This window comes from Choloepus didactylus, chromosome 14, assembly GCF_015220235.1.
Source record: "Choloepus didactylus isolate mChoDid1 chromosome 14, mChoDid1.pri, whole genome shotgun sequence".
NCBI lineage: Eukaryota > Metazoa > Chordata > Mammalia > Pilosa > Megalonychidae > Choloepus > Choloepus didactylus.
The window spans coordinates 53,660,262-53,685,502 of NC_051320.1; the positions used below are offsets into that span (position 1 = coordinate 53,660,262).

Here is a 25,241-nt window from a genome sequence, read left to right on the forward strand (position 1 = left end):
ACTGGTAGGCTAGAGTCTAATGTTCTAGCTTGGGTTTAGGATATCTGCAAAAATAGAGCGAGGACCATGTGTGGCTTGTTCACTGCTGTATTCCAGGTTATAGAAAAGTACCTGACACGTAAGAGGTACTCGATAAATATTTGAATGAATGAGTGAACTGTGTGAATTCTGACAACTTTCATCTCCATGGGGGAATACAGGCAGAGTGCAGATGTGGGAAGGATGCTGGATTAGCAGAGTTTGAGGGGCTCGGGACTTCCTAGAAGTAGCTGTCTGGGAGCCAGGTTTCAATCCCAGGAGGAAGAGATGCACATTTTGGAATTACCAGTATAGATAATAGTGGAAGCTCTTGTAAAGAGAAAGAAAAAGAATCAGGGCTTGGCCTTGGCTTGAAGAACATTCATGAGGTTAACGGTTAGACTTTCCAGCATCCAGGCAGTCTCTTGTGGAGTTTTGTAAGTCGAGAAGCAGCCCTCTTACCTCCGCTACTCTTTTTACAGCAGGCAAGAAAATCCTAAAGGATGTGTTAATACCTACTCCCTACATTCCACTTAATAATTTATGGCACCTTCTATCATAAATCCTTAAGAGCTGGTGAACAATTCTCAAGAGCCAGAATATTTTTCCAGTTGTCCTCCTTGCATACGTGTCACTTAATTCTTTCTCTTGTTGTGCTTCATGACAACAAAGCTAAATCAAAGTAAATGATTGATCTTGATAAAAGAGATTAGCAGAATGAATGTATGTCATTTTATAGTTTTGAATCATCTAGTATACTTTAGCCCAAATTTAGCAAACTTATTTCAGATAATTTGGCATTCTCTATCAGAGATCCTATAGGGAGGAAAAGCTTTCTTATAGTAGAGGCATCTTGTACTTAAAATGGATCACATTTATTTATTGAAAATGTTTTCCTTGCTTTTGAAAAGGGTATTTAACTTTCTAAAGCTGTTCATAGGAGACCCAGTAGACTCTCCCAGAAGACTAGGGTTGTTTGTCTTGAATTCTTTTCTTCCACTTTAGGATTTAAACCGGATGAGAAGTGAGTTGCTGGTGCCCGGGTCACAGCTTGTTTTAGGTCCCCAAGAATCCAAGATACCTATACTTTTGATCCAACAGCCGGGAAAAGTAACTGGTGAAGACCGACTGGGCTGGGGCAGTGGCTGGGATGTGCTGCTGCCGAAAGGCTGGGGCATGGCTTTCTGGATTCCATTTGTGAGTTACTTTTGATTCCCGACTAATAGTTGCAACATTTAAAATACATTCCCAATAAATATTCAGTGCTTAAAATATTCCAGACTTCACACATAACTTAGAAACAGAGTGATATTTTTCTGCCCCTAGAGCTATAATTGTGTGTACCAGATACTTCACACATCTAGTTCTTGGAGCCAGTTTTTCATAAGTAAGAGTTGTGTTGACAACCTTAAATGCTTGAGGGTTTTAAAGTGGCCTGATTTTTGAATAGTAGAGGCAACAGAATGTTGAGGTTTTTCACTAGAAGAAATTTGTTATAGTTTACAAGCTAAAGAATTAACTTTTATAGAACACTTTTTTTTTAATTATTATTATAATCCTCTGTTCCTAGTTTATCAGTTGCAGCTAGAATTTTTATTAAAATTTAATGATCTTTTTTTCTGGTTAGTTTAAATTTTACTTTGATGATAGTGTAAAACATATGTAAGAATTTGTTAAATTTATACAGGTAGTTAATTTTTAGCAGTTGTGCCTAGTGCAAAGGAAATTCAGTTAATTCCCATTTAGGAGTGGGGATATTTTAAAATGTATTTTTTTATTATGAAATATTTCAAGCATACAAAAAGAGTAGATAATGCTACCATGATTTTGGTGTTTATTACTACCATATATGCTATTGTAGGTATATTCAGTATGTTTGTATCCAAAAATAAAATATCTATGTTTAAACTTTTTTTTTTTTTTTTTTTTTTAATTCAGTTTTATTGAAATATATTCACAAACCATACAGTCATCCATGGTATACATTCAACTGTTCACAGTATGATCATATAGTTATGCGTTCATCACCACAATCTATTTCTGAACATTTTCCTTACATCAGAAAGAATCAGAATAAGAATAAAAAATAAAAGTGAAAAGAGAATACCCAAACCATCCCCCCATCCCACCCTATTTGTCATTTAGTTTTTACTCCCATTTTTCTACTGATTTTTTTTCAATTTTTTAACTTTGTTTATCAAAAAATTAAAAACAAACAGGCAAACAACAACCAAAAAAACCCCACAACATTTCAAACAAAGCAATGGATTAAGGAAAACAAATATCTATGTTTAAACTTTAAATATTTCACTGAATATATCTTTTGGCAACCTGCTAGATTCACTTAACATTGAGATTTTTTCCATGTTGATTGATGAAGCTGTATTTCATTTATTTTCACTATTGTATGGTAACACATTGCAGATTATCCTACAATATATATATTTTCAGTTTGATGGACAGTTAGGTTGTTTCCAATTTTTTTACTGTACAAACAGGAATTAAGCAGTTTTACTTTTTAAGTAGGTAAATTGACAGTATCATTCTGACATTTTTTTTAGATCTACCGAGGTGCAAGAGTTGGAGGATTAAAAGAGGCCTTAGTACATTCTCAATATAAAAGGTCACCTAATATCCCGGGTGATTTTCCAGACTGCCCTGCTGGGATTCTGTTTGCTGAAGAGCAGGCTAAGTTTCTTCTTGAGAAGTACAAAGGGTAAGAAACTGAGTTACTTAAGGGAAAAAGAAGTGCCTTCCCTCACTGGCAGCAATGTTTGGGATGATGTCTGTAACTTATTATATAATGTAGAGTTTTCAGGGACTTTTCCTTTGAATACAGCATTACGGAGAAGTAATTAAGAAGATACTACTTAAGCCAGGAGATTGTCTTATATCTGACTTGTATAGGCCCGTGGGGGTTACAAACCCTTCTCCTGGTCATTTGCTTCCATTGATAATGGTGTACACCTAAACCATGCATGTGAGTTCCAGATACTTGTTAATAATTCTCACTACCACCCCACCAAATGGAAAATGTGTTTTTAAACACTAATTATAGAAGCAATATATATTTATACAATTTAATGAAATGATGAAAAAGTATAAAAATAGTTTATAAACTGGTATATTCCTACCATCCAGAGCTAAGCAGTGTTTTTGGATTTTAGTACCTATCTATCTAGACTTTTTTCTTTTCTTCTTTTCTTTTCATTGGGGTAGTGGTCAGTGAGTTGGGGAAATGCATTCTAACATTGGGAGCCTGTATTTCCCACTAAACTGTAGGCTCCCGGAAGCACTGAAGCATGCTTTATCTCTCCTTTGTCATGATGTTTGCAGAGTCCAGCCAGAGCCTGGGGCACAATAGGCACTTAATAACTTATTTGTTTACAGATGAATGAGTGAGTAACTGAATGTTGGCCAGTTTCTTGACTGTGAGCTCCATGAGGGCAGGGATTATGTTTTCCTCTTCACCACTGCAATCACAGAGACAGGCAGAGTGCCGGCTTCCAAACTATTTGTTGAATAATGAATGAAAGAATGAATGAATGGTGGTGCATTCCTGCACTGCTAGCTTACTAGCTCTTTAAGGGCAGCCATCGTGTATTGCACATCCTGTGCCTCCCATATTAGGTAGTTGAGGGTCTTCTGTGGCAAATAGTAATAATAATTGATGGTGAAACTTATTTCACCCTGTAGACTTTTTTATGCATACAATTTTTTAAAAAAAGGATTGTGTATATATGCTATTTTGAAACCTGCAGTTTTTTCGTTTAACAACCTATCATGGATAGCTTTCCCGTATCAATAAATATGACTCTAAATCAAATGTTGGCAAACTTTTTTTCCATAAAGGACAAGATAATAAACATTTTTTGCTTTGTGGGCCCTTTGGTCTCTGTGATAACTACTCACTGCTGCCATGGTAGCAAAAAAATAGTCATTGACAAAACGTAAATGAATGAGCATGACTGTGTCCCAATAAAACCTGATTTTCAAACACTGAGATTTAAATTTCATATAATATTCGTGTGTCATGAAATACTATTCTTTTGATTTTTTTTTCAATGATTTAAAAATGTAAAAACTGTTCTTTGCTTATGGGTCATTCAAAAATAGACAGCAGGCCAGATTTGGCCTGTGAGTCATGGTTTATCAACCCCTGCTCAAAATTCTAGTTTTTAATGGTGGCGTAGGTTGCCAGTGTGGATGTACTGTAATTTAACAGTGAGCTGTCAGGTTATTTCCCATTTTTTTTGCTATGTGCTACTTCTGTGAACATTTTTCTATATTTATCTTTACATATTTGTCTGACTTATTCATTCATTTAACAAATATTTAGTTAGAGCCTACTGTGTGTTAAACACCGTTTCCAGGCACAGGTGCTGTAACAGAGGATGAGATAGACAATCTGTTTGTGCCCTCACAAAGCTTATGTTCTTGATGGAAACACATTTTTCTAGGCTGGTGGGAGGGATCAAGAGAAGGGGAAGTTGAATCAGGCGGGAGTTGGAGTGAGGCTAAAATGGCAAGAGCAAAGTCCTTGGGTAGGGGAGAGGGGATGAGATCCAGTGCTTAAGTGTAGGGGTTGGCATTTCATTTTAATGAGGTGGGAAGTTTGAAATGTGAATACCGACTTAGGTAGGTTAGACCTTGTGGGAGGGAGATTAGGTTGTCCTCTCTCGATCGTGACTCTTTTCTCAGTGAAAAAAGAGGCAAGGTTATCAGCTCGGAGTAAAGGAGTAAGAAGGGCAGAGAGGCTTGGGGAGATGAGGAGAGAGGATTCGAGGTAAACAGTTTTCTGGGAGAGTGGAAGATTGAATTGCCTGGGGAAACAGAGAGAGTCTGCTTGAGTTTGTGTTTATAAAATAAGGCCATTCAGGACTCAAGTGAGTTCTTTCCCAGCTATGTTCTGCCACTCATGGGCAGGCAGGGGTAGGTAGAAAGTTGAACGTAACCAGGGTGGGCTGTGCCAGGTGATGATGGTGGAGGGAGCTGAGGGTATTTGTAGGTGATTATCATGTGAATCACTGAATCTAAGCTGATGAGGTGAGAAGTGTGAGACAGCTAAGTGGTGATGAACAGTGAGAAAATGGTCGAGTAAATGAACAGCAGGTTCCCATGGTTGAAGAACTGTTGTGGTCAGTGGTCTGGAGAAACAGAAGGCATCACTCGGGAAGCAGGTTGGATACTTGGCTTTGAAGCTTTAAGGTGGAGCAGGTGTTGGCCTGATGGAGTCTAATGTATGACCAGGAGAGAGGTGGTTGAGGTGGGTGAAGTAAAAGATTTGAAGTGAGGATGCCCAGGAACTGCCAGGCCAGGGTCTTGGATGATTTCTGTAGATGCTGAAGCCCAATTGTGGAGGGGAAGGCAGGGCGGCGGGGAACGGGGAGCGCCTGGGAAGTCGACAGGGGATTGAATGAGGAAGGCGGATGAGCCAGTGGTTCACCAGATGGCCTGGGTCAGGGAGCTGGGGCTTGGAGGGGGAAAATGTGAGGAAGAAACAGCCTATTGTGGGGCTTCTGGGAAGAGGAAGCACAGACCTGAGGGTGGCTCTCTTTAGGCTAAATCCCTATAAGTAAAATTTCCAGTTAAAAAAATATGGGCATGTAAGGCTTTGGTGGACTATTATCAAAGTGCTCTTCGGAATCTTTGTGTTAATTTGGAATGTCACCTGTATTTAGGAGGATGCCTGTTTCCCTAACTCTCCCCAAGTAGGTTCTTACTAATCTTTTACTGTTTACCAAACTGATAGGTGAAAAAATAATATCTTATTGTTTTGTTTTAATTTTTTTTCTTTTGTTTATCAGTAGGTTTTTTTCCCCTCAACATCTGTGTCTCTTTTTTTGTACATTGCCCATTTATTTCTTTAATTCCTTTTTCTGTTGGGGAGTTTATTTGTTCCTTTGTATCTGTGACTGTTTCTTCACTGGCTACGTGACTTCTGACCCTGCTCCACTGGGTTCCAAAATTTGTTTTTCCAGCTAGGGGCCCACTGCAGTGCTTCTCCCTTCCCCTGAGGCCAGCCCTGCCAGATGCTGCTGCTGCTCTAGGATCTGGGGGTCTCGCCCGCACCCCTGCTGTTCTTTTGAACATTAAGTCTTCACCACTGGTCTTTCAGGGACCCATTAATAGCTGCTGGAGTATGCATTGTACCAAAGCCTCAAGGTGTCCCGTGGAAGAGTGGAGGATCATAAAGCAAAGATGTTCAGGTTGAGATTTGTTTTAATGTTTGGTAAAAATGATCCCCTCCAATTTTACTTGTTTGTTTTGTTTGTCTTTTATTGGATCTTAGGTGCAGGCCATTGATTTAGTAATGTTCATCTCTGGTCTGCGCAATGACCTTCTCTAATGTGTTTATTTTTACTTTCCCTTTCCCCACTACACACTTTCATTTCCCCTCACGTATATATTTTTAAGATTTAATGTAATGTGGTGGGTGATGAAGCCACACTGCTCCTCCCTTCTTAGCTAGGCGAGTCACCTTTGGGGCCTCAGTTTAGACAGGAGCCTGCCTCACGGTGTGGTCGTGTGGATTGTGTTAATGAGGGCAGTGCTGGTTGCTGGAACAGTCCCCACAATTTCTTTGGCTTAACACAATAAAAGCAGATTATTCCTCACCCGTGTATCTGTTCAGTTTGATGTTGCTGATCAAGCACTGATGTTTCAGGGATCTGGGCACCTCCCATCTTGTGGTTTCAGAATTTCCCTAGGGCCACAGGGTCTTCAGCCTCCAGCTGGCAGATGGGCAGGGAGCATGAAGGATTCTGGGCTATTCCCATAAGGGGTGAACATGTCACTTCCACTCACTCTGTTGGCTCGGTTTCTTGGTCACAAGGGAGGCTGGGACACGTAATCTTGCCTTGTGCTCAAGAAGAAGAGATAATGAATTTGATGAAAACCTAGCCTGAATCTGCACAAGGATTAAATGTGTTAAAATATTTAGTGTTTGGAACAGCCTTGGTATATGGTAAGTGATCAGTAAGTGTTGGCTTTTATTATTGTTTTGTTATTGTTTTATTATTCTAGTCTTTCCTGAAGTTATTTTAGTGTAAAGTATGAAAATGTTTTATGAAACAGAAAGCCATTCTGGCCCTAAGCCCCCATCCTGCCCCATCTATGTATCTCCTACTTTGTCTGTTACTGCTATTTATTTAAAGAGAGGGAATGTGTCAAAGTGTGAACTACCCCTGTCTTGTGACCCAGATTACCTTATATCTCCATTTACTTAAATATGAAATTTGGGGAGAATTTGTTTAAATTAGATTTACTTTTTTTTTCTGGGGTGAAGGAGATATTTTTTCTTTAAAAGCCTAATCAAATCAGATCGTGTGTTGTTTTCTTAGTGTCCTGTTTTTATTATTTTGTTCAACTTGGATTAGGAATTTCCTCCACTTCTCTACCTTGTCTTTTCTTTAAACTGCAGAAAATGATGGTTTCAAATCCCACTTTTTTTGTAGCATATACACCATCCGTATCTATAAAGCTCAAAGCAGATTGGGCCAAAGAGGTTTATAAGAATTTTGTATTCTTCTGCATTGTGTTGCAGCACTACATAGGCTGCGATTAAAATGGTTTTCTAGTAAAGGACCGAAACAGGTATACGTGGTCATCCTTTTGGACTTTTAAAGGGCTCTGGGTCAGGCAAGTAGCCTGGAAGTGTGCTTGCCAGCTGCCCCTCAAAGGAGGCCAGGACAAATTTGGTTCAACCTCGAGAACAGAGACTCCAGCGGATCCCCAGATAAAGCCTCATTTCCTCATTCCAGTTGAAGTCCTAGTACACGGCACATGGTAAGAAGTACATAGATGAAGAGAATGGCCCATCAGTCTGAGGATGCAGTCTTGGATTCCTAAGACTCCTCCAGCCCAGAATGGCCATTGGCCAGGCTGAACCATTTTTCTTGGGGTTAAGTACTAGAGCAGGCCCTGGTTCTCACTAGCTTGTGGTATTTCTCAAAGGTTCTGCCTCGGTTGCTGGGAAGGTAAATTGGTATCACCCTTTTGGAGAACAGTTTGGAAATAACTCAGAATTGCTAAACCGTTTTGACTTCTAGGAATTTTGACTTCTGTGGCTATACTTGTGCATATGCAAAATATTCAAGGTTATTCAGTGCAGCATTGTTTATCAAAGCAAAAGCTTGAAAGTAACCAAAATGAACTTCAATAGAGGACTGTCTAAATAAACTAGGGTGTTAGCATGTGGAGGAATAAGATGTGCAGCCTTTTACAAAGGAATGAGGAAGCTCTTGGTACTAACATAAAATGATCTCCAAGATATTTCGTTAAATGAAAAAAGTGAAGTCAAGCAAAGAGAATCATACATAATATGCCACCACTTGTGTAAAACTGGGGGGAAAAAACCGAAAGATATATTTATATATCTGCTTGTATGTACATGAAATGTCTCTGGAAGGATATGTTAGAAGCTGATAATGATTTCGTTCCTGAGTAGGGTAACTGGGTTACTACAGGTCAAGAGTGAGAGAGAAACTTCACCTACCTGCTTTTGTGCCTTTTGAATTTTGAACCTTGAATGGGGCAGAGACATAATTGCACAACTCCAGGGGGCACTATTTACCTGTAGTCTTTCAGGAATGGCACTCCCTGGAGTTGTGTGGTGGCAACTTAGGGCTACTTTCTGGATGTATTATCTATTAAAATAAAAACAGAATAGCAAAAAAGTTCTGCCAGTAGAATTGGTTATTCTTTATCATATATTTCTTAGAAAGCTTTTTTTCTGTTTGTTTTTTAAATAGAGATACAATATAATGGCCATAATTATTTTAATGGTTCAATAGTAAACTATCAAAATTGGTTCTCATCTTTGCTTTTCATCAGACGCCCTCCTGCAAAACGGCCCAACTATGTTAAGCTCGGCACTTTGGCACCTTTCTGCTCTCCCTGGGAACAGTTGACTCGAGATTGGGAATCAAGAGTCCAGACCCAAGAAGGATCTTCTGTAGTTTCATCTCCAAATGGTGAGGAGAACGACTTGAGGAGAGATGAGGGGCCTTGTGCTCCCAAGCCTGACAAAAGTCTTAAGCTCTCTGATGAAATAGGCTCATTCATAAATGAACCCAGAGAGCCCGAAGAAGTAACAGACACCGAGTGTGGGGACCAGGCAGGGTGTGAGCAGGTACCTGACCACGATGCTGGGGAGAACCGAGTTGCTGCCGCCAGTCGTCTCTGCGTTCTCAGGTGAGTGTACATGGCCGTTTGTTTTAACACTGAATAGGTTACAGGATGCAAAAGTTATCCATGTTCCTTTATGCAAATGCCCTCATGAATTTGTGGACTTTCTGGAGGGGAACGACAGTCCTTCAGTGTTCTATAGAAGGCTCAGGGAAACAGCTTAATAAAATTTGATTTGGGGCATGATACTAACTGATGAAATTATTTAAAATATAATCAATAGATCTAAACCAAGGTTTTTTTTCTCCCAAGCAGACTACTACCTGTTTCATTTAGTCTTTGCTCAGATTACTGTACAATGATCTTAATTAATGAGGAACTTCTATGTATTCGGAGCAAGCATTCTTTGCTTTAAATCACTGAATTAGATGTCGTGTAGTTCCTTTTGAAGTCTCTGAATTTGTGGTAGATTCAGTGTAATATATCATAGAGGCTGTCATATAAAAATGTGTTTTGCTGTCAATACTGCTGCAGGCTGTTAAATTTTGCTTTTTGGTTATCCTCTACTCTGCGCTCATTTAAAATATGTGCTCATCCCTCTTGCCTCATACTTGTTTTCCTTGATGGTAGCCTCACAGTTTCATATCTTGCTTTCTCAGTGAGGTAGCTGTCAATTTGAGTTTATTTTCTTATCAAAATATCAGCTCTTCTTCATGCCTGTAGCCTGGCTGTCATTACAGCCTGAGATTCTAATCCCCTTGCCTCATTTTTCTCTGCCTTCAGCTTCTTAAACCTTTAGTTTTCCAGTTTCAGGATAGTAGCCATGTAAAAAGAAAATCATTTCTAAAATGTATTAATGTACATTATTTTTACATGGCTACTTTCCCACATATAGCACACAAAAAAAAATCAAATTAACTCAAGCAATGCCTCATCTTCTAATTGCGTATTTTTTCCTTGGGCAAAATACCCTTAAACCTATGTTTTCATCTTCACGTAGGAGTAGAAGTTTACTGAAGCAGCTGTCGGCCTGGTGTGGGGGCGGTCGGCGTGCTCCCAGCAGGGGACACCAAGAACTGCCCCGAGAGGCCTGTCTGTCAGTCTTGACCCACTTCCCCAGGGCGCTGGTGTGGGTCAGCCTGTCCCTGCTCCAGAAGGGCAGCCCCGAGCCGCACACCATGATCTGTGTCCCAGCTGAGGAGGACTTGCTCCAGCTCAGACAGAATCGACAGTATTGTGGGCCCCAGGAATCCAAACACAGTGACCCATTCAAGAGCAGGATTCTGAAACAGAAAGAGAAGAAGAAAATGGAGAAGAGGCAGAAACAAAGAAATGCTGCTTCCGGGGGCCTGGCAGGAGAGGACCCTACTGCTGGGCATGAAGCTTTAACCCTGGGGTTGTGGTCAGGCCCTCTCCCGTGTGTGACTACGCACTGCTCCAGAGTTCTCCTAGGGTTTGTTACTCAGGGAGATTTTTCCATGGCCGTTGGCTGTGGAGAAGCCCTGGGGTTTGTTAGTTTGACAGGCTTGCTGGATATGCTGAGCAGTCAGCTGGCAGATGCGCGCGGCTTAGTGTTACTGAGACCCCCCGCCTCCCTGCAGTATCGATTTGCAAGAATTGCTATTGAGGTGTGAACGCTGTTTTAGATCCCAGCAGGGTATAGGTCATTTTCTTTGTCAAATCCCCACAATTGGAGAGGTTTGTTTTTGCCACCTCTGTTTGAGAATATCATGTGAAATTCCTTGGAAACAAGAATAAAAAATTATGTATTATGCAAATAGATGAAATGTTTACATCGTTCCAGTAATGTTGTTGATTTCCATCATTGCCTGTCTTTTCTGTAAAGCTTTTAAAGTGCTTGGCGTATATAGCCCAAAGCTTCTGTATTATGGTTTCTCAATCTGTGTAATTCTTGCTGAAAATAATTGGAAGTTCTATGTTGGATTGTCCCTTTTATTAGTAGCATAGTCTGTCAAGTCTATCTGGAAAACCTTGTAGATAAGCAACAATGGTTGTTTAATGATTTAATTGTTATAGACTTGAAACCAGAGAAATAGAGTTTGGGCTTAAAAAAAAAAATTAAATGTAAGTTAGAAAGGAAAAGATTATAAACATCAGGTCCCTGAATGTGAAATATAGGACTCCCAAATGGGCCATATTTAATTCTGTGCTCTAATCGGCAAGCCTAACACCTTATAGCGTAAAGAAGGAAATCCTGGAAGATTTACTGTTGCCTGTTTTCAAGCAGGCTGAGTTTGTGGCAAAAGTGTTGGGCTGGATTAGAATGGAGGCCTCGGACTTGGTGTTCTTGCCTTCCCTGTTGATGACTGACACGTGATCCCAGCAGTTACTTAACTTTTTGGTGCTTTTTGTTTCTGCGAGGTATTTCTCAAAGCCAGTAGGGGCATTTCCCAAAGTATGTTTTATGAAATATGTTACCTTAAAAAAGGATTCCAAGGTCAACTTGATTTGGGAAACTCTGGATTAAACGAAGTTAAACATTTCTTTATTAAATGACGCCTAGAACCTGCCATGTGACAGTGTGCATTGTGAATCTCCAGAAAGTAGATAATAGCGTGCAGTATTTTCTAAATTTTTTGGTCACTGAACTCCTTTTGCAAGGAGCACTTTGCAGGGGCACCTAGGAACACACTTAGGGAAATGGCTGTACAGTGTAATATTTACTTTTGCAAGGTGATAACTAAAATGACAAGTTGCTTTTAAACACTAATGTAATCACATTGTCCACCTGAGATTTTGAGCAGGTGGAAGTGTGTGTCATCCTTGCTTTTTTTTCACTCAGAGAGAAACTAGGTGGCTCTTTAACTTTTAGTTGCCATGTAATGTCTTACTTATATCCTTGGTCCCTTATTTTCCTGCCCTAAATTTCAGCAGAGCTAGAGTAGACTTGAAACCACAGAAATGCAGTTTGGGCTTACAAAAAAAATTAAATGTAAGTTAGGCATTTTAATTCATGTGAATGCATTGGGTTTTTGCAGTGGCATTTGGTGTGATGAGCTGGGGAAAGATACAGCAAGTATTAACGATAGTCAAATACTATATTGAGCCACCTGAAATTGAGCAGTGACATTTCTGATGTATTTCCTCTCACCGTGCCTCTGAATGTGTCCAACCCAATTGATACTGGGGAAAAAAAAAAAAAAAGCATACCTAAATAGTGTCTGTAAACAGAATCAATTAAAATGTCACCTGATGTTCAGTTGTGAGTATTTATTGGGCCATTCATGTCTCATTTTCCAGGCTCTCAGTCTCTTCGTCTGTGGTTCAGCGCACTTGATGACAGCAGTGTGAGTGTGCTGAGCTCACCTCAGTCTGTGCATCACCCTGCTTGGGGCCTGCTGCTTGCCCTAGACAGGGCACATGCTCTGCTTTGTGGATGTTAAGAAAGATAGATGTTAAGATGTTAAGAAAGACAGATGTTAAGAAAGATAGCATTTACCAAAACATTCCTGGGTGCACTCATCCTTGCAGACGCTTCCTGAGAAAAGTGTTTTATGGCAAAGTAAATTTGGGAAAAGCTATATACTATATCCTCTTATTGGAGATTCCTAATGAATATTAGCAGAGTCAAGGATCTGTAAATATCTGCAGGAAAGATAAGTTTCACAGACACCCCCACACACACCCAACTTTTTTTTTTCTATTCTGTTATCCAGAGATGTGGCTAGTTTCATGGGATGTACTTTAGGAAACATTAGCAGAATCTGCTCTTATACAGTAAATAATCTGTTTCCCTTAAGAAAAGACTGATAGGAATGTTTTTATTCTCTCAAGCAGTTGAATTAATTCATGTGTTTATTTTGGTCCTACAAGGTGCTTGCCACTAGACTAGAGTCACCAAAGAGACTGCCAAATAAGTACCCCATGTCCCTGTCCTTTTGTTGAGGGGCAAAGGTCTCAGAGTTCACAAAGCCAGGAAGTGTCAGAAAGGCTGAGCACCTGGAGACCAGAGAGCCACACGCTCATCAGCCACTCACCTGAGTGTGTGCAAAAACAAGTGAGTCTTTCTGTGTGATTGTACTCCACTTTGTGTTGTATTACATAATATCTTAATATTCATCATAGAAAAATTAGAAAATGCAGATCAGCAACAGTAACAGAAATGAAATCATCTGTAGTCCCATCACCTGGCTGTGACCGCTGTTACCTTTCTGGTACAGATCCTTGTAGGTGGGTAGTTTTCTTTTACATTTTTTTTAAAATTTTATTTTGAAATAAATTCAAAGTTACAGAAACAGTTGCAAAAACAATACAAACCCCATACACAGCATATCATGATCCCCCTCCCCCGATACCCCGATCCATCAACTTTAACATCCTGTCACACCGCCATTTCTTTCTTTCCTTCCCTCCCTCCCTCGCTATCTATCATCCATCACCTATTGCTCTGTCTTCTGAATATATGAGGGCAAGCTGCACACATCCTTGAACAAATACTATAATTCACATATACAATTCCCATGAACAAGAACATTCTTTTATGCAATCTTGTTAAGCACAGCTAAGAAGTTCAAGAAATTCGACATTGATACAAAGCTTACATTCTATATTTCCTTTTTTTTTTTTTTCCCCTTATGTCCCAACTGTGTCCCTTTGAGCCTCCTGTCCTCCATCCTCAGATCCCATCCAGGATCATCCTTGGCATTCAATTGTCATCTATTTAGACTGTCTTTTTTTTTTTTTTTTTTTCAATTGTGGGAACATATATACAGCCTAAATCTTCCCATTCCACTCCCTCCCTAGCATTCCATTAGTGGGATTAATCACATTTAGAATATTGTAATGCTATCACCTTCCCACCATCCATTACTAGAAATTTCCCTTCACCTCCAACAGCAACCCTACACTCATTTCTTAACTCCCCATTGCCCCTTCCCCCACTTCTCATAACCCATACTCTACTTTTCATCTCTATGGTCATATTCTCTGATAATTTCTTTCTGTTTACTGTGGGGCTTAAATTTAACCTCTTAAATCCACAACAATCTTGTTTTTCTTTGATACCAACTTAACTTCAACAGGACCCATAAACTATGTTCCTATACTCCTCCATTGCCCCGCCTTTATATAGTTCTTGTCAAATATTACATATTTTACATTGAGACCAAAACCACTGATTTGTCATTAGAGTTTATGTATTTTATATCCTGTAGGAAGTAAATAGTGGAGTTACAAATCAAAAATTATTGACTTCTATTTTTATTCCATTGTGGTCAGAGAATGTGCTTTGAATATATTCAATTGTTTTTTTTTTTTTTTTTAATTTCTTGAGGCTTGTTTTATGTCCCAGCATATGGTCTATTCTGGAGAAAGATCCGTGATCACTAGAGAAAAATGTGTGTCCTGGTGATTTGGGATGTAAGGTTCTATATATGTCTGTTAAAATTCTCTGTATCGCTCTCTTTTCTTTGTTTCTTTGTCGGTAGGACTCCCTTTAGTATCTGAAGTAGGGCAGGTCTTCTATTGGCAAAATCTCTCAGCATTTGTTTGTGAAAAATTTAAGCTCTCCCTCAATTTTGAAGGAGAGTTTTGCTGGATAAAGTATTCTTGGTTGGAAATTTTTCTCTCTCAGAATTTTAAATATGTCATGCCACTGCCTTCTCGCCTCCATGGTGGCCGCTGAGTAATCACTACTTAGTCTTATGTTGTTTCCTTTGTATGTGGTGAATTGCTTTTTTCTTGCTGCTTTCAGAACTTGCTCCTTCTCTTCAGTATTTGACAGTCTGATCAGAATATGTCTTGGAGTGGGTTTATTTGGATTTATTCTATTTGGAGTTCACTGGGCATTTATGCTTTGTGTATTTATATTGTGTAGAAGGTTTGGGAAGTTTTCCCCAACAATTTCTTTGAATACTCTTTCTAGACCTTTACCCTTCTCTTCCCCTTCTGGGACACCAATGAGTCTTAAATTTGGGTGTTTTATTTTATCTATCATATCCCTGAGATCCATTTTGATTTTTTCGATTTTTTTCTCCATTCTTTCGTTTGTTCTTTCATTTTCTGTTCTGTGGTCCTCGAGGATGCTGAGTTGTTGTTCACCTTCCTCTAATCTTGTATTATGAGTATCCAGAGTCTTTTTAATTTGGCCAACAGTTTCTTTTATTTCCAAAAGATCTTTTTTTAAATTTACTCTTGGAATTTGTTCTTTATGCTCTTCTAGGGACTTCTGTATATCCTTTATATCCTGTGCCATGCTCTCGTTCTTTGACTGTAGTCCTTTGATTAACTGTGCCAAGTACTGTGTCTCCTCCGATCGTTTGATTTGGGTGTTTGGGATTGGGTTCTCCATATCGTCTGGTTTTAGCAAATACTTTAAGATTTTCCGTTGTTTTTGGCCTCTTGGCATTTGCTTTGCTTGATAGCTGTGATCTTCCAGGACCTCTGCTGAGGGAAGGCTGTGCTACGTCACAAGTGCTCGCCGTCCCTCAAGGGAAGCCCCGGGCCGCCAGGCCGTGCAGGGGCGCTCCCAGCCTGATGCAAAAATGGCTGAATGGGGCGTCTCAACTCCCCCCTTTATGCACAGCTCCGCCTTTCCAGGTCAGGGACAACTAGCTGTGGTTGCACGCAAGGCTACTGTCCATGGCTGATATTGTGGCATGTGCGTGGTGCCGTGGGATACACTCTCCGTCAGACTGGGTTTCCTGGCATGGCTCTGGGCTGTGGGTACGGCCCCGGGCAGGAGTGTTGCCAGCACGCTGGGAAGCTGACTGCAAGGGGTGCGGTTTCTTTCTCCTTTTGGCTCTCCCCTCTGTCCCTCTGGCCCCGGGACAGTCAGCAGCAGGTGTGGGGAGGGCTATCCTCCACACCAGACACCGAGGCATTGGCTACAGCCTGCTCCTGCAGTGCTTCACTGCATGGTTCTCACTGCCATATCTGTAGCCGCTCCCGGGTTTTGTTTTTTTTTTTTTAAAAACAACTAGTCCGTCTTCAAACGCCAGCCCGCTGTTTCCCTACACCACAGCGTGCCCGTGGAACTTTCAGCCGGCTTACTCACTCGTTTCAGAATGCAGACTCCTGGTTTCACCAAGTGCACAGCTCCTGTGGATTTAGCAGACCTTTTCCAGCTGGTGCATCACTGGAAGTGGTATTCTGGGTCACTTTCTGGTTTTTGTCTAGTATTTTTCACGGAGGTGTTTTTTTGCCCTGTCTCACCTAGTCACCATCTTAGGTTCTCCCCTGGGTAGTTTTCTTTTAAGAAAAATAGCACCAATAATTGTGTAGATAAATATTTATGAAATGCAGGTACCGCTTAGTCCATGTTGCCTGTTCCTTATGGAGCTTGATTCATGCGAACCCTGCTAGTGCTCCTTGTACTGGAAATGGGAAGATAGCAGGTGACTGGTCAGCCCGTCGGTCTGCCGTGTACTGAATGTAGCCTTGCATGCCGAGGCGGGTCGTCCCCACCCACGAGAGGTGGGCAGTTGACAGGCCGTGTGACTCCACAGCAGTATGAACTGGTCTGTTTGTGGCCCACCCATCTGAGGCCCAGGGGACACAGAGCTTCTCCCAGACTGGGCCCCTTAGCAGGTAAGAGAAAGTAACAAAAAAGAACGTAGCAATTGCTGATCACTCAGAGCAGCAACCCCAGTCACTCAGCGATTCTGCAGGCCTCATCAGAACACAAAGGACCCTTAACAACAGTGGTTTTTATCTTGGCTGCATGTTAGAATCACCTGTCTGCCTTACAAAAACACTGACAGCCCAAGCCTCATCCCAGAAATCAATCTCTGGAAGGGGACCCAAGCATCAGCATTTAGAAGCTCCCAGGCCCAGAAATGCCTCTTGGGCTGAGAACTGCTGCTTTAGGAGGTCTTTTTCTTTGCACTCTCTGCACCTTGGGGAAGCTCGAATGAGTAATAAGCAGGGAAGACCTCAAAATTTTTGTGCCTTTAGCAGGCCTGCTTGCCAGGAGGAAAAAAATCTAGATCTGCACTGTCAGCTCAGTGTCTGATGACAGTGAAGCGTCAGGTGGGACTCAGTGGAAGCCTGTGATGATGGCTGGGTGGGCCAGAGTGGGGGCTTTCAGCTGGGGACGGGGTCTGGGCTTGAACAACAACAGCAAAACCCAGCCTGGCCCATTACTTGTATAAACTTCACTACTTGTGATACAAAATGAAGTCTTTTTTTTCCCCCATCTTGGTGAGTATCCTTCCAGGCCAGCAGTTCTCTACCTTGGCTGCACAGTGAAATCACTGCTTTCAAAATGCTGGTGCCCGTGGCCTGGCCCCAGGGAGGCTGATTTAATTGTACATTGGGATTCTTCAGAGCTCTTCAGATGACTTGCAGCCAAGATAGAGACTCACTGTTCCCGACTTTTAAAATTAGGTTCCAATGTAATTGGCCAAGGATACAGAAACTTCTCAGTATGGGGAACCACACAGGGTGGGAGCAGATACGGGTTCTTGTGAGTGAGGCACACATGTGTCACTGATGTCCCTGGTTATGGTCCTGCTGGATCTGAGAAAACAGCCAAGTTCACTTACGGACACTTCCTTTTTTTTTTTTTTTTAAATTTAACCTGCTCCTCACTCTGGAAGACCCCACCCTAACTGTGTGCTTTCACTTAAGGAAATGTTTAAAGGACTCTCCTGTTCCTCTAGTCTCATCGCACCCCTCGCGGCCTCTCTTGCTGTGTTCTGAACACGCTGGTCTTTCAGTTCCCAAGACAGCCGACCTCTTGGGCCCCCGTGACCTTGCAGGCGCTGTTCCCTGCAGTCAGGAATGTTCTCTGCCCTCCTCCTCACCACCTTCCAGACAACTGTCCCCTCAGAGAGGCCTTCTCTGCCTACCCTACTTAAAATACCCTCCTCCTGCCTACATTATTCCTATTACCCAATGGATTTATTTCCTTATGACATTTATCACAATTTATAAAATGTTCTTTTGTGATTTACTTGTTTATTGACTATCTACTTCATTAGACTGTGAGTCTCATGAAGATGAGACCATGCCTTTCCAGATTACTGTTGCACTCCTAAGTTCTAGCACAGTGCTTAACCCATAACTTGTGTTTAATACCTTTTTGTAGAATTGATAAATTAATCGAAGAGGGTGTTTGTATTAAACCGTACAGTACTACCAGGCATACGTTGTAATGGACTCCTGGGCCACGAGGTGGTGCCAAGACCTCACAGAAAACAGCCTGCTCTGGAAACCATCACAGCTAAAATACAATTCAATTCACGGCTGTGGGTCCTTGATTAAGGGCATTTATGAGGACACATTTTATGTGGGGCAGACCTATACTACCAAAATCCTAGTTTGAAGAGACTGTGAGTTTTAAAGAGGTCCTTTTGAGAATAAACAACTTGAAAAGCTGTTATCGAAGGAATAAATCCCATTCACATTATCCCCAGTAAGTTTATCCCCCATCACTAGCTGAATGCCTCCGACGGTGGGGAGCTCTTCTCACCAGGAGAAGCTACTCTCCCCCTTGGCGGTGCTCGGATGGGCTAAATGCCCCTTCAGCACCAACTTACGCCCATCTCCCCTCATTCTTACCTCAGCTGACGTTGAGAGCCAGCCCTTTGTTTTTATGAAGCCAGTTATTGTATAAACTTGTTAACTTTCTTTTCTCCAGGCTGAACAAGCCTTGTTTCTTTAACTTTCCTTCTCTTGTTTCCAACATCTCATGGGAACCTTAAATTATTTTTTGGACAAGACATAATTTGTTCTCAGAACAACCCTGCACTGCAGTGGGTGCCTCCGGCAGGGACTGCTGCCTTAAGGGGGAGCCTGGAGAGTTCTGGGTGCTCTGGGGGCTGCTGCTGCCTGGGGCATGCGTTAGCTGGGTCTTCCCCCAAGGCAGCTTACACTCAGGCAATTTATTTGGGGAAGAGACCCATGGGAACAGGAATGTGGAAGAGTGAACCAGGGAAGGATAAGCGTGCATTATCAGGCTAGTTACCCACGGGGGCCACGGGGGCTCAGTCCCACCGGGGACACTCTGAGGATCTAAGTGTGTGCACCTCAAATTGTCCACGTGAAGCCCAGAAGAGGGGAATCTTTAGTGATCAGCTGTCATTCCTGTTCGTCAACAGTTGCCCCATGGAGTGTCCATTTCCTGCACCCCCAGGTTTGTACACGAGCTAGAACAGCGGAGCTGGCTCTCACAGCATCCCATGTAAACCCAGCAGAGAAATCCAAGGGCAAGACACAGGTGCAGCTAAGGCATGGTGCTGTGGGGTTAACCTCTCCCCAGCAGCTTGCTGCAGCAAGAGCTGATCAAAAAGCGGCTGAGAAAGTGCAGCACAGGGCCCCAAGAGACCATTTCCTGTTGCAGCTCTTGAGGAGCCAAGCTTTGTGTTTTGAGTCCATGTGTGTGTGCATGCATGTATGCTGGGGGAGGTGTTACAGTGCCTGATGAACACTCTGGAACAAATGCCAGAAGTTAGCATGTAGACTCTAAAATTAATCTTGCCCAAGTCTGGGGCAGTTATAGTCCAGCTGCCCAGCAGTTTATAAGACCAAGAGGACCCATGCATAATGCCTTCTTCCTTTTCTGGGCTTCTCCTGGCACAGTTCTGTGTATTTCCCATTGTACCTGGGCAATAGTCATTAGGAAACAAGCCCCAAGACTGTCATCTGGTAAGAAAACAACCAACTGGGGATGTCTCTGCTGGCCCTGGGCTGGCTTTACCAATATTCTTGCCCAACTGCCTCGTGGCTTCCCTTCTGCTTACCTCCCACCTGCCTCATTTTTTTCTCTTCCAGCTCAGTGGTCCCCTCCTTGGCTTCCCCCCTGCCTGCCTCAGTGTCTGTCTCAGTTTCTTCACCTGTAAGAAAGGGGTAGGTGGAGAACAGTCTTGCTACTGAAAGTGTGGTCCAAGGACCAGCAGCACCACATCACCCTGCTCACACCTCCTGAAATAGAGCCTGCGTCCTAACCAGATCACTAGGTGATCCCTGTACATATGAAAGTTTGAAGAACAATGGACTGAGTCAGTAGTTTCCAAACCCAGGTATCAGCAGTAGGACCTGCAGAACTCACTAAGACCACAAAATTCCCAAGCGTCAGCCCCCAAAGATTCAAACTCTACTGGTCTGTGGTGTAGCCCTGAGGTCTGTACCTTTAATTGAGTGTGATAGGTGATTCCAAAGCAGTCCAATCATGGGATCATGTTTGAGAATGATAAATAATAGACAATATTTTGTTTTTTTTCCACTCCTGAGATTCTGATCTTTTTACCACTGGCTTTTCACAATTTGAACATCACTCTTTTGGGTGTTATGAATTAGTGGGACCAAGTTTCTTTGTTTTGTTTTTAACACTGGGGCCTAACTTCTGGGTAGAATTTGTCTTTCTTCCAACATTTCGCAGCTGTCCCTTGAGGTAACCTAAAGGGATTTTATGAAGCCCTGTGAGCTCCCGGGTCCTCACAGGTCAGTGGCTTGGACTCATGTAAGCTCCAGTGGAGCACGGACGGCCTCTTGCCCCAGCCACCCAGCTGTTGGGTGCTGGAGGAGATGATGTGTCTGAGATACCAGGTCCTGACATGCTGGTGTTGCTGTTGAGAGAGGGGGCCCAAGGTGGCCACAGAAAGAAGCCAGAATGTCTGCTTGAGTTTGTCTCAGCTAGCGTCTTGGATGGTCCCGAGCCATCCTTGCCCACCTCCATCAGGCCCACATGAGACTGAGTGGCCTCTGAAAAAGCAACTTCAAGCCTCTGCCCTGGGAGCCTTGGCTGGGGCGCCCATGGAGACACCCACCCTCCTGAGGCGAAAGGCCCAGCTGGTTTGGCACTGATCGGCCCCCAGGGCACCCCCAGGGCACCCCCACCAGGCCGAGGGAGCTGAAGCTCCACAACCCCAAATAAGGTTTCCTTAGAATGGTCCTCCCGGAACTTGGGCTGTCATGCAAAGTCTTAGCTGTCTCATCCCATGAATTATCTGTGGGGCAGAGAGGGGAGGGAAGGTAGGGATTGCCTCTTACTAGGACAGAGCTTGGTTCCCAGAAGAGCTCTCCGCTCATCCAGGTGGATCACAGTGTAGGTGAGGCCAAGGAAAGCAGGTGGCAGCTAGGAAGTAGCTGGCCTTCGGCAAGGGGTGAATGAGGGTCAGGTCTGGGGTTGTTTTTCTTAGGCCAGCAGTCATTCGCAAACAATGGGACCCTGCCTATCCAGAGCTACCTGGTTCTGTCCCTCTCCAGCCCACCCAGAAGGGTGGATGCAGGCTGCACCTTCGCCATGTTCACAAGCTGAATCTCTGGACAGTTGCGCCAAGCCTGGGGTTGGGGGTGACCATGGATTGACCCTGGAGTCAACCCAGCACTAGACCTCCCTCATCCTAGTCACCAGCAGTTCCTCAGCTTGTATCTCCCTGACTCATAAAAAGAAAAAAATAATTCTACCAGTTTGGCATGTGGAATGGAGTTTTAAAATTTCTCACTTCTGCCATTAGTAATAATAAATAGCGGACACGGAGCACTCACTATATACCAGAACTTTATGTGCAGTATTCCATTTAATATTTACAACCACACTCTTAGGTAAGTCTTATTGTCTCCATTTTATGGCTGAGGAAGCTGAGGTTTAGAGAGGTTAACTAAATTGCTAGATTCAGGGCATGCCATGTTGTGCTTCCTCTCATTCATTCATTCACACTCATTCCTTCAGGCCATCAGAGCCGTGTGTGCGGGTCTGTGCAGTGCACTAGGAGAGATACAAATGCAACGTGTCCTTAAAGAGTTCAAGGTCTATAATGACTTGCTGCTTTGGTGCCACGTGAAGAAGAGCCGAGGATTTTGGCTCCTTGGTCTGGCATCATCCTGATGCTTTCCTAGGAAAGATGACCTTGGAGTCCCGATAGATTTATTCCATTTGCTTTTCCCTCTTTAATTTTGCCCTGCGATGCTGCTGTTATTTATGACCCGAGCACCACCCTAAGCCATTCATGTTGCCATTGTTAGGCGTGTAGGAAAGGCCCATGGTTACTTTTCCCTGTTGGCTGGCTCGTGTTTGCCAAAAGCAAAGCAATAAGAAAACAAACAATCCCGTAACCACCCGCCCCTCAGAGGAGCGGGTACACGGTGTAGCTTGTTCTCTGACCCCAGAGCATCACCTCCCCCCGTAATGCCCAGCGCTCGCCTCCGAAGGCTCTGCTCACTCCGTGCCTTTCATCTTGCCCATAAATCACTGGCCCTGGCCCCCAGCCACGCGTGCGGGGCCTTTTTGGGCACAGTTGTTCCGTCCCAGCTGGGGATTAATGTTAAACTCCTCTTCGTGTGATTGACTCAGAGCTGTTCTTTTCATCTTGGGCAGCGTTCTCTATCCTTTCTCCTCCCACCCGGCGGTCTCTGAGGGCAAATGGTGATGCTCCCTGCCCAGGGACATCCTGAAGATGACCAGGGGGCAGCTTTCCCACAGGCTGGGTGAGAGGCACGGACCAGAATGGCGGGACATGGAGCCAACAGGTCCCTGAGAGGGGCAGTCGCCCATCCAAAAGCATATTCCCGAAAGAGGGGCTAAAATCCACAAAGGAAGAGCAGGGAGCTATGCTGGGTTCAAGTTCTTCCTCTCCTCTTTCTTCTCTTTGATCTTCCCAACTTTTTCTTCAGGAATTCTGCCCTGGTATGCTTTGGATTCAAATCCTGTCATTCCTTGGGTGGAAGACCTTGGGCAAGTCACTTAACCTTTCTGACCCTCACTGTTCTTGTCAATAAAATGGAAATGCTATTAATGTCCACTTCACCTTCTTGAAGCAAGAGTCAAATGGAGTAATGGAAGCATAAGTGCTTTGCATTTATATTTATTGAGCACTTGTGACATGCCAGCCACTGAAGCTTAGCTCACATTGTATGAATTATATCTTTTAATCCTTACAGCAATTCTATTAGATAGGAGCCATATGGCCCCATTTCACAGAGGGGAAACTGAGGCTCGGTGAGGCAAGGTAGCTGCCCAGAATCAAGCAGCTAGGAAGTGGTGGAGCTGGGCTCAAACCAGTATCCGTCAGCGTTCCTAACCACCGTGCTCTGTAACAAGGGTTTGTACCTCACCCAGCCTTTGCCCCCTTGTTCCTCACATACCTCCCCAGTGCTTAGTGACCTCCATTAACAGAACTTGGCAAACTGGGGCTTCAGGTGTTGGGGCCAACATAACCGCGGTCATCCTAAGGGACTCTGTAGAGGGGAGGGGGTGGGGCTGAAGATGACCGGGTCCCGATCCCCGGGTCCCGATCCCCGTTTGCCTCGTAACTTGTGATAAAGGGAGAGAGACTTCCGCGCCGTCAGAGAAAGTGCAGTTCCGGGGCGGCCACCAGGCGGCGCAGCAGACCGAGGGCCAGAGGGAAACGTCCGTTCCGTCCTGGGGCTGATGTGCATGGGGGTATTTCGGGAGATTCAGGAAACAAACCCGGGAGGGGCTTTCAGTTTTGTGCAGCTTGGGGAACGGGATGAAGGTCCTGTTCCTTTTGACTCTACACGCGTTTGTGGAGCTCTCTCCGCGGACCAGACCCCAGGCTGGGAAACCCAGAGACGTGCGACCAGGTCCGTCCCTGCCCCCTAGAAGCCCACAGTTAGGGATGCAGACTCGGACCCCAACGCTGCCTTTCAAATGAATACGAATAAAGCAGGGCGTTTTGTCATGGTCGTTACAAAAATTAAAACTTGCTTCTTTCTTTACCAAGAGCCAAAGAGACTTTCCCAGCCTTCCACCCCAGTCCCGGTTTCTCACTCAGAGCCACACAGCCCCATGAGAAAGGGGAGTCGGAGAATCCCAGGCCTTGGAAGAATGTTCTGAAGACCAGGACAGGGCCTGTGATCAGTAAGCACCTCGCCAGTCCCTGCATCTCCCTGACTTGCTCAACAGGACAGCTCTTACTGGTCCTTCAGAACACTGTCCATTCTACCCTTTTGTGTCCCTTTTTATGAATCCTCCAGAATTAGCTCCTCCCTGCTCTGCACTGTGTACTCTCCTTTACCTCCTTCTGTAGTAATATGTCTGTTTACACACCTCCCCTGCTAGACTACAATGTCCCTAGGGCAGGTCCCTGGGTTTTTACTCCGAGGCCCCAGCCCAGTGCCAGGTAAAAAGTGCTTCTTAAATGCTCGTTTGATTTAACTGAGTCCTCTGAGAGAGAATGCACACATGATTTTTCACAGTTATTTCCTAATTCAATCCTAAGAACAATCCGGTGCCATTGGTATTGTCTGCATTAATGTATAGACGAGGTAATGCTAATTGCTGCAACAGATAAATCCTGAAGTTTCAATAGCTTAACACACTTGGAGGTTGTCTCCTACTCACATCACAGTCTGCGGTGAGTTGGACCGTCTGCTGCCACCTTGAAGCTACTTCATCTAGAGCACATCTCTCCAAGCCACCCCACAGGGACACTAAACTGCCCCAGCCCAGAAGTCACTCAGAGTCCCAATTCATTCGCCCAAACTAGCCATGTTGTCTCCACACACATGCAAGGGGGGTGGGAGCACATGTGCATTTGGTGAGCACTATCAGAGTGCCACAAACCACACACATATGCAAACACACACATTCACTGCACACATATATGCAAACATTGAATGTGCAAACCTACAGACCACGTTCCCACACAAGTAAAAATCTCACAGGGCCTGCAGAAAATCATGTGTCCAAAAAAACCACATACACACACACACACACAAACACACAAACACGTGTGTAAAATAATATGCATGCTGGGAAATTAAAAGAGCTACATTTTTAAAGAAGATTTTTTTTCCCCATCATTATTTAACAACGTATTATGCTTGGGAGTGACAAAAATGATGTTTTGGGAGGAAAACTGAAGAGCAGACAGGCAAAAGCAAAGATTACACAGGGGAGATGATAATGTTCTCTCTGTTTTTGAGGATAATATATTTCTGGAGACAAGCAGTTCTTGGGTGGTTTACAGAGGGAGCAGCAAGATATAATCTTTGCAAGATTTAGCTTGCACACCAGAGACAGTTGTTTTATTTCTTATAATTCTTTTGCATATATATAGAAACAGGAGCTGCAGGGAGCGGGGCTGGCTACACCTACTGCCTGCTTGGCTTTGTGGTGCCGCCGCGTGGGCGCTGACGGCTGACACCGGGTTAAAAGTGATTCTGGGGAG

At 43.4% G+C, this 25,241-nt stretch overlaps 1 protein-coding gene across 2 annotated transcripts in view; it reads left to right on the top strand.

Moving 5' to 3' along the window:
• The window catches only part of POP1 (POP1 homolog, ribonuclease P/MRP subunit), a 35,785-nt gene extending 23,473 nt beyond the window's left edge, over window positions 1-12,312 (top strand). For both annotated transcript variants that reach the window (XM_037803350.1, XM_037803351.1), the window contains exons 13-16: window positions 1,024-1,215; window positions 2,580-2,734; window positions 8,854-9,213; window positions 10,148-12,312. In XM_037803350.1, coding sequence (XP_037659278.1) covers window positions 1,024-1,215; window positions 2,580-2,734; window positions 8,854-9,213; window positions 10,148-10,781 — 1,341 coding nt within the window. In that variant the 3' untranslated portion in view covers window positions 10,782-12,312. The remainder of the gene's footprint in view (window positions 1-1,023; window positions 1,216-2,579; window positions 2,735-8,853; window positions 9,214-10,147) is intronic.
• Window positions 12,313-25,241: the final 12,929 nt, after the last annotated feature.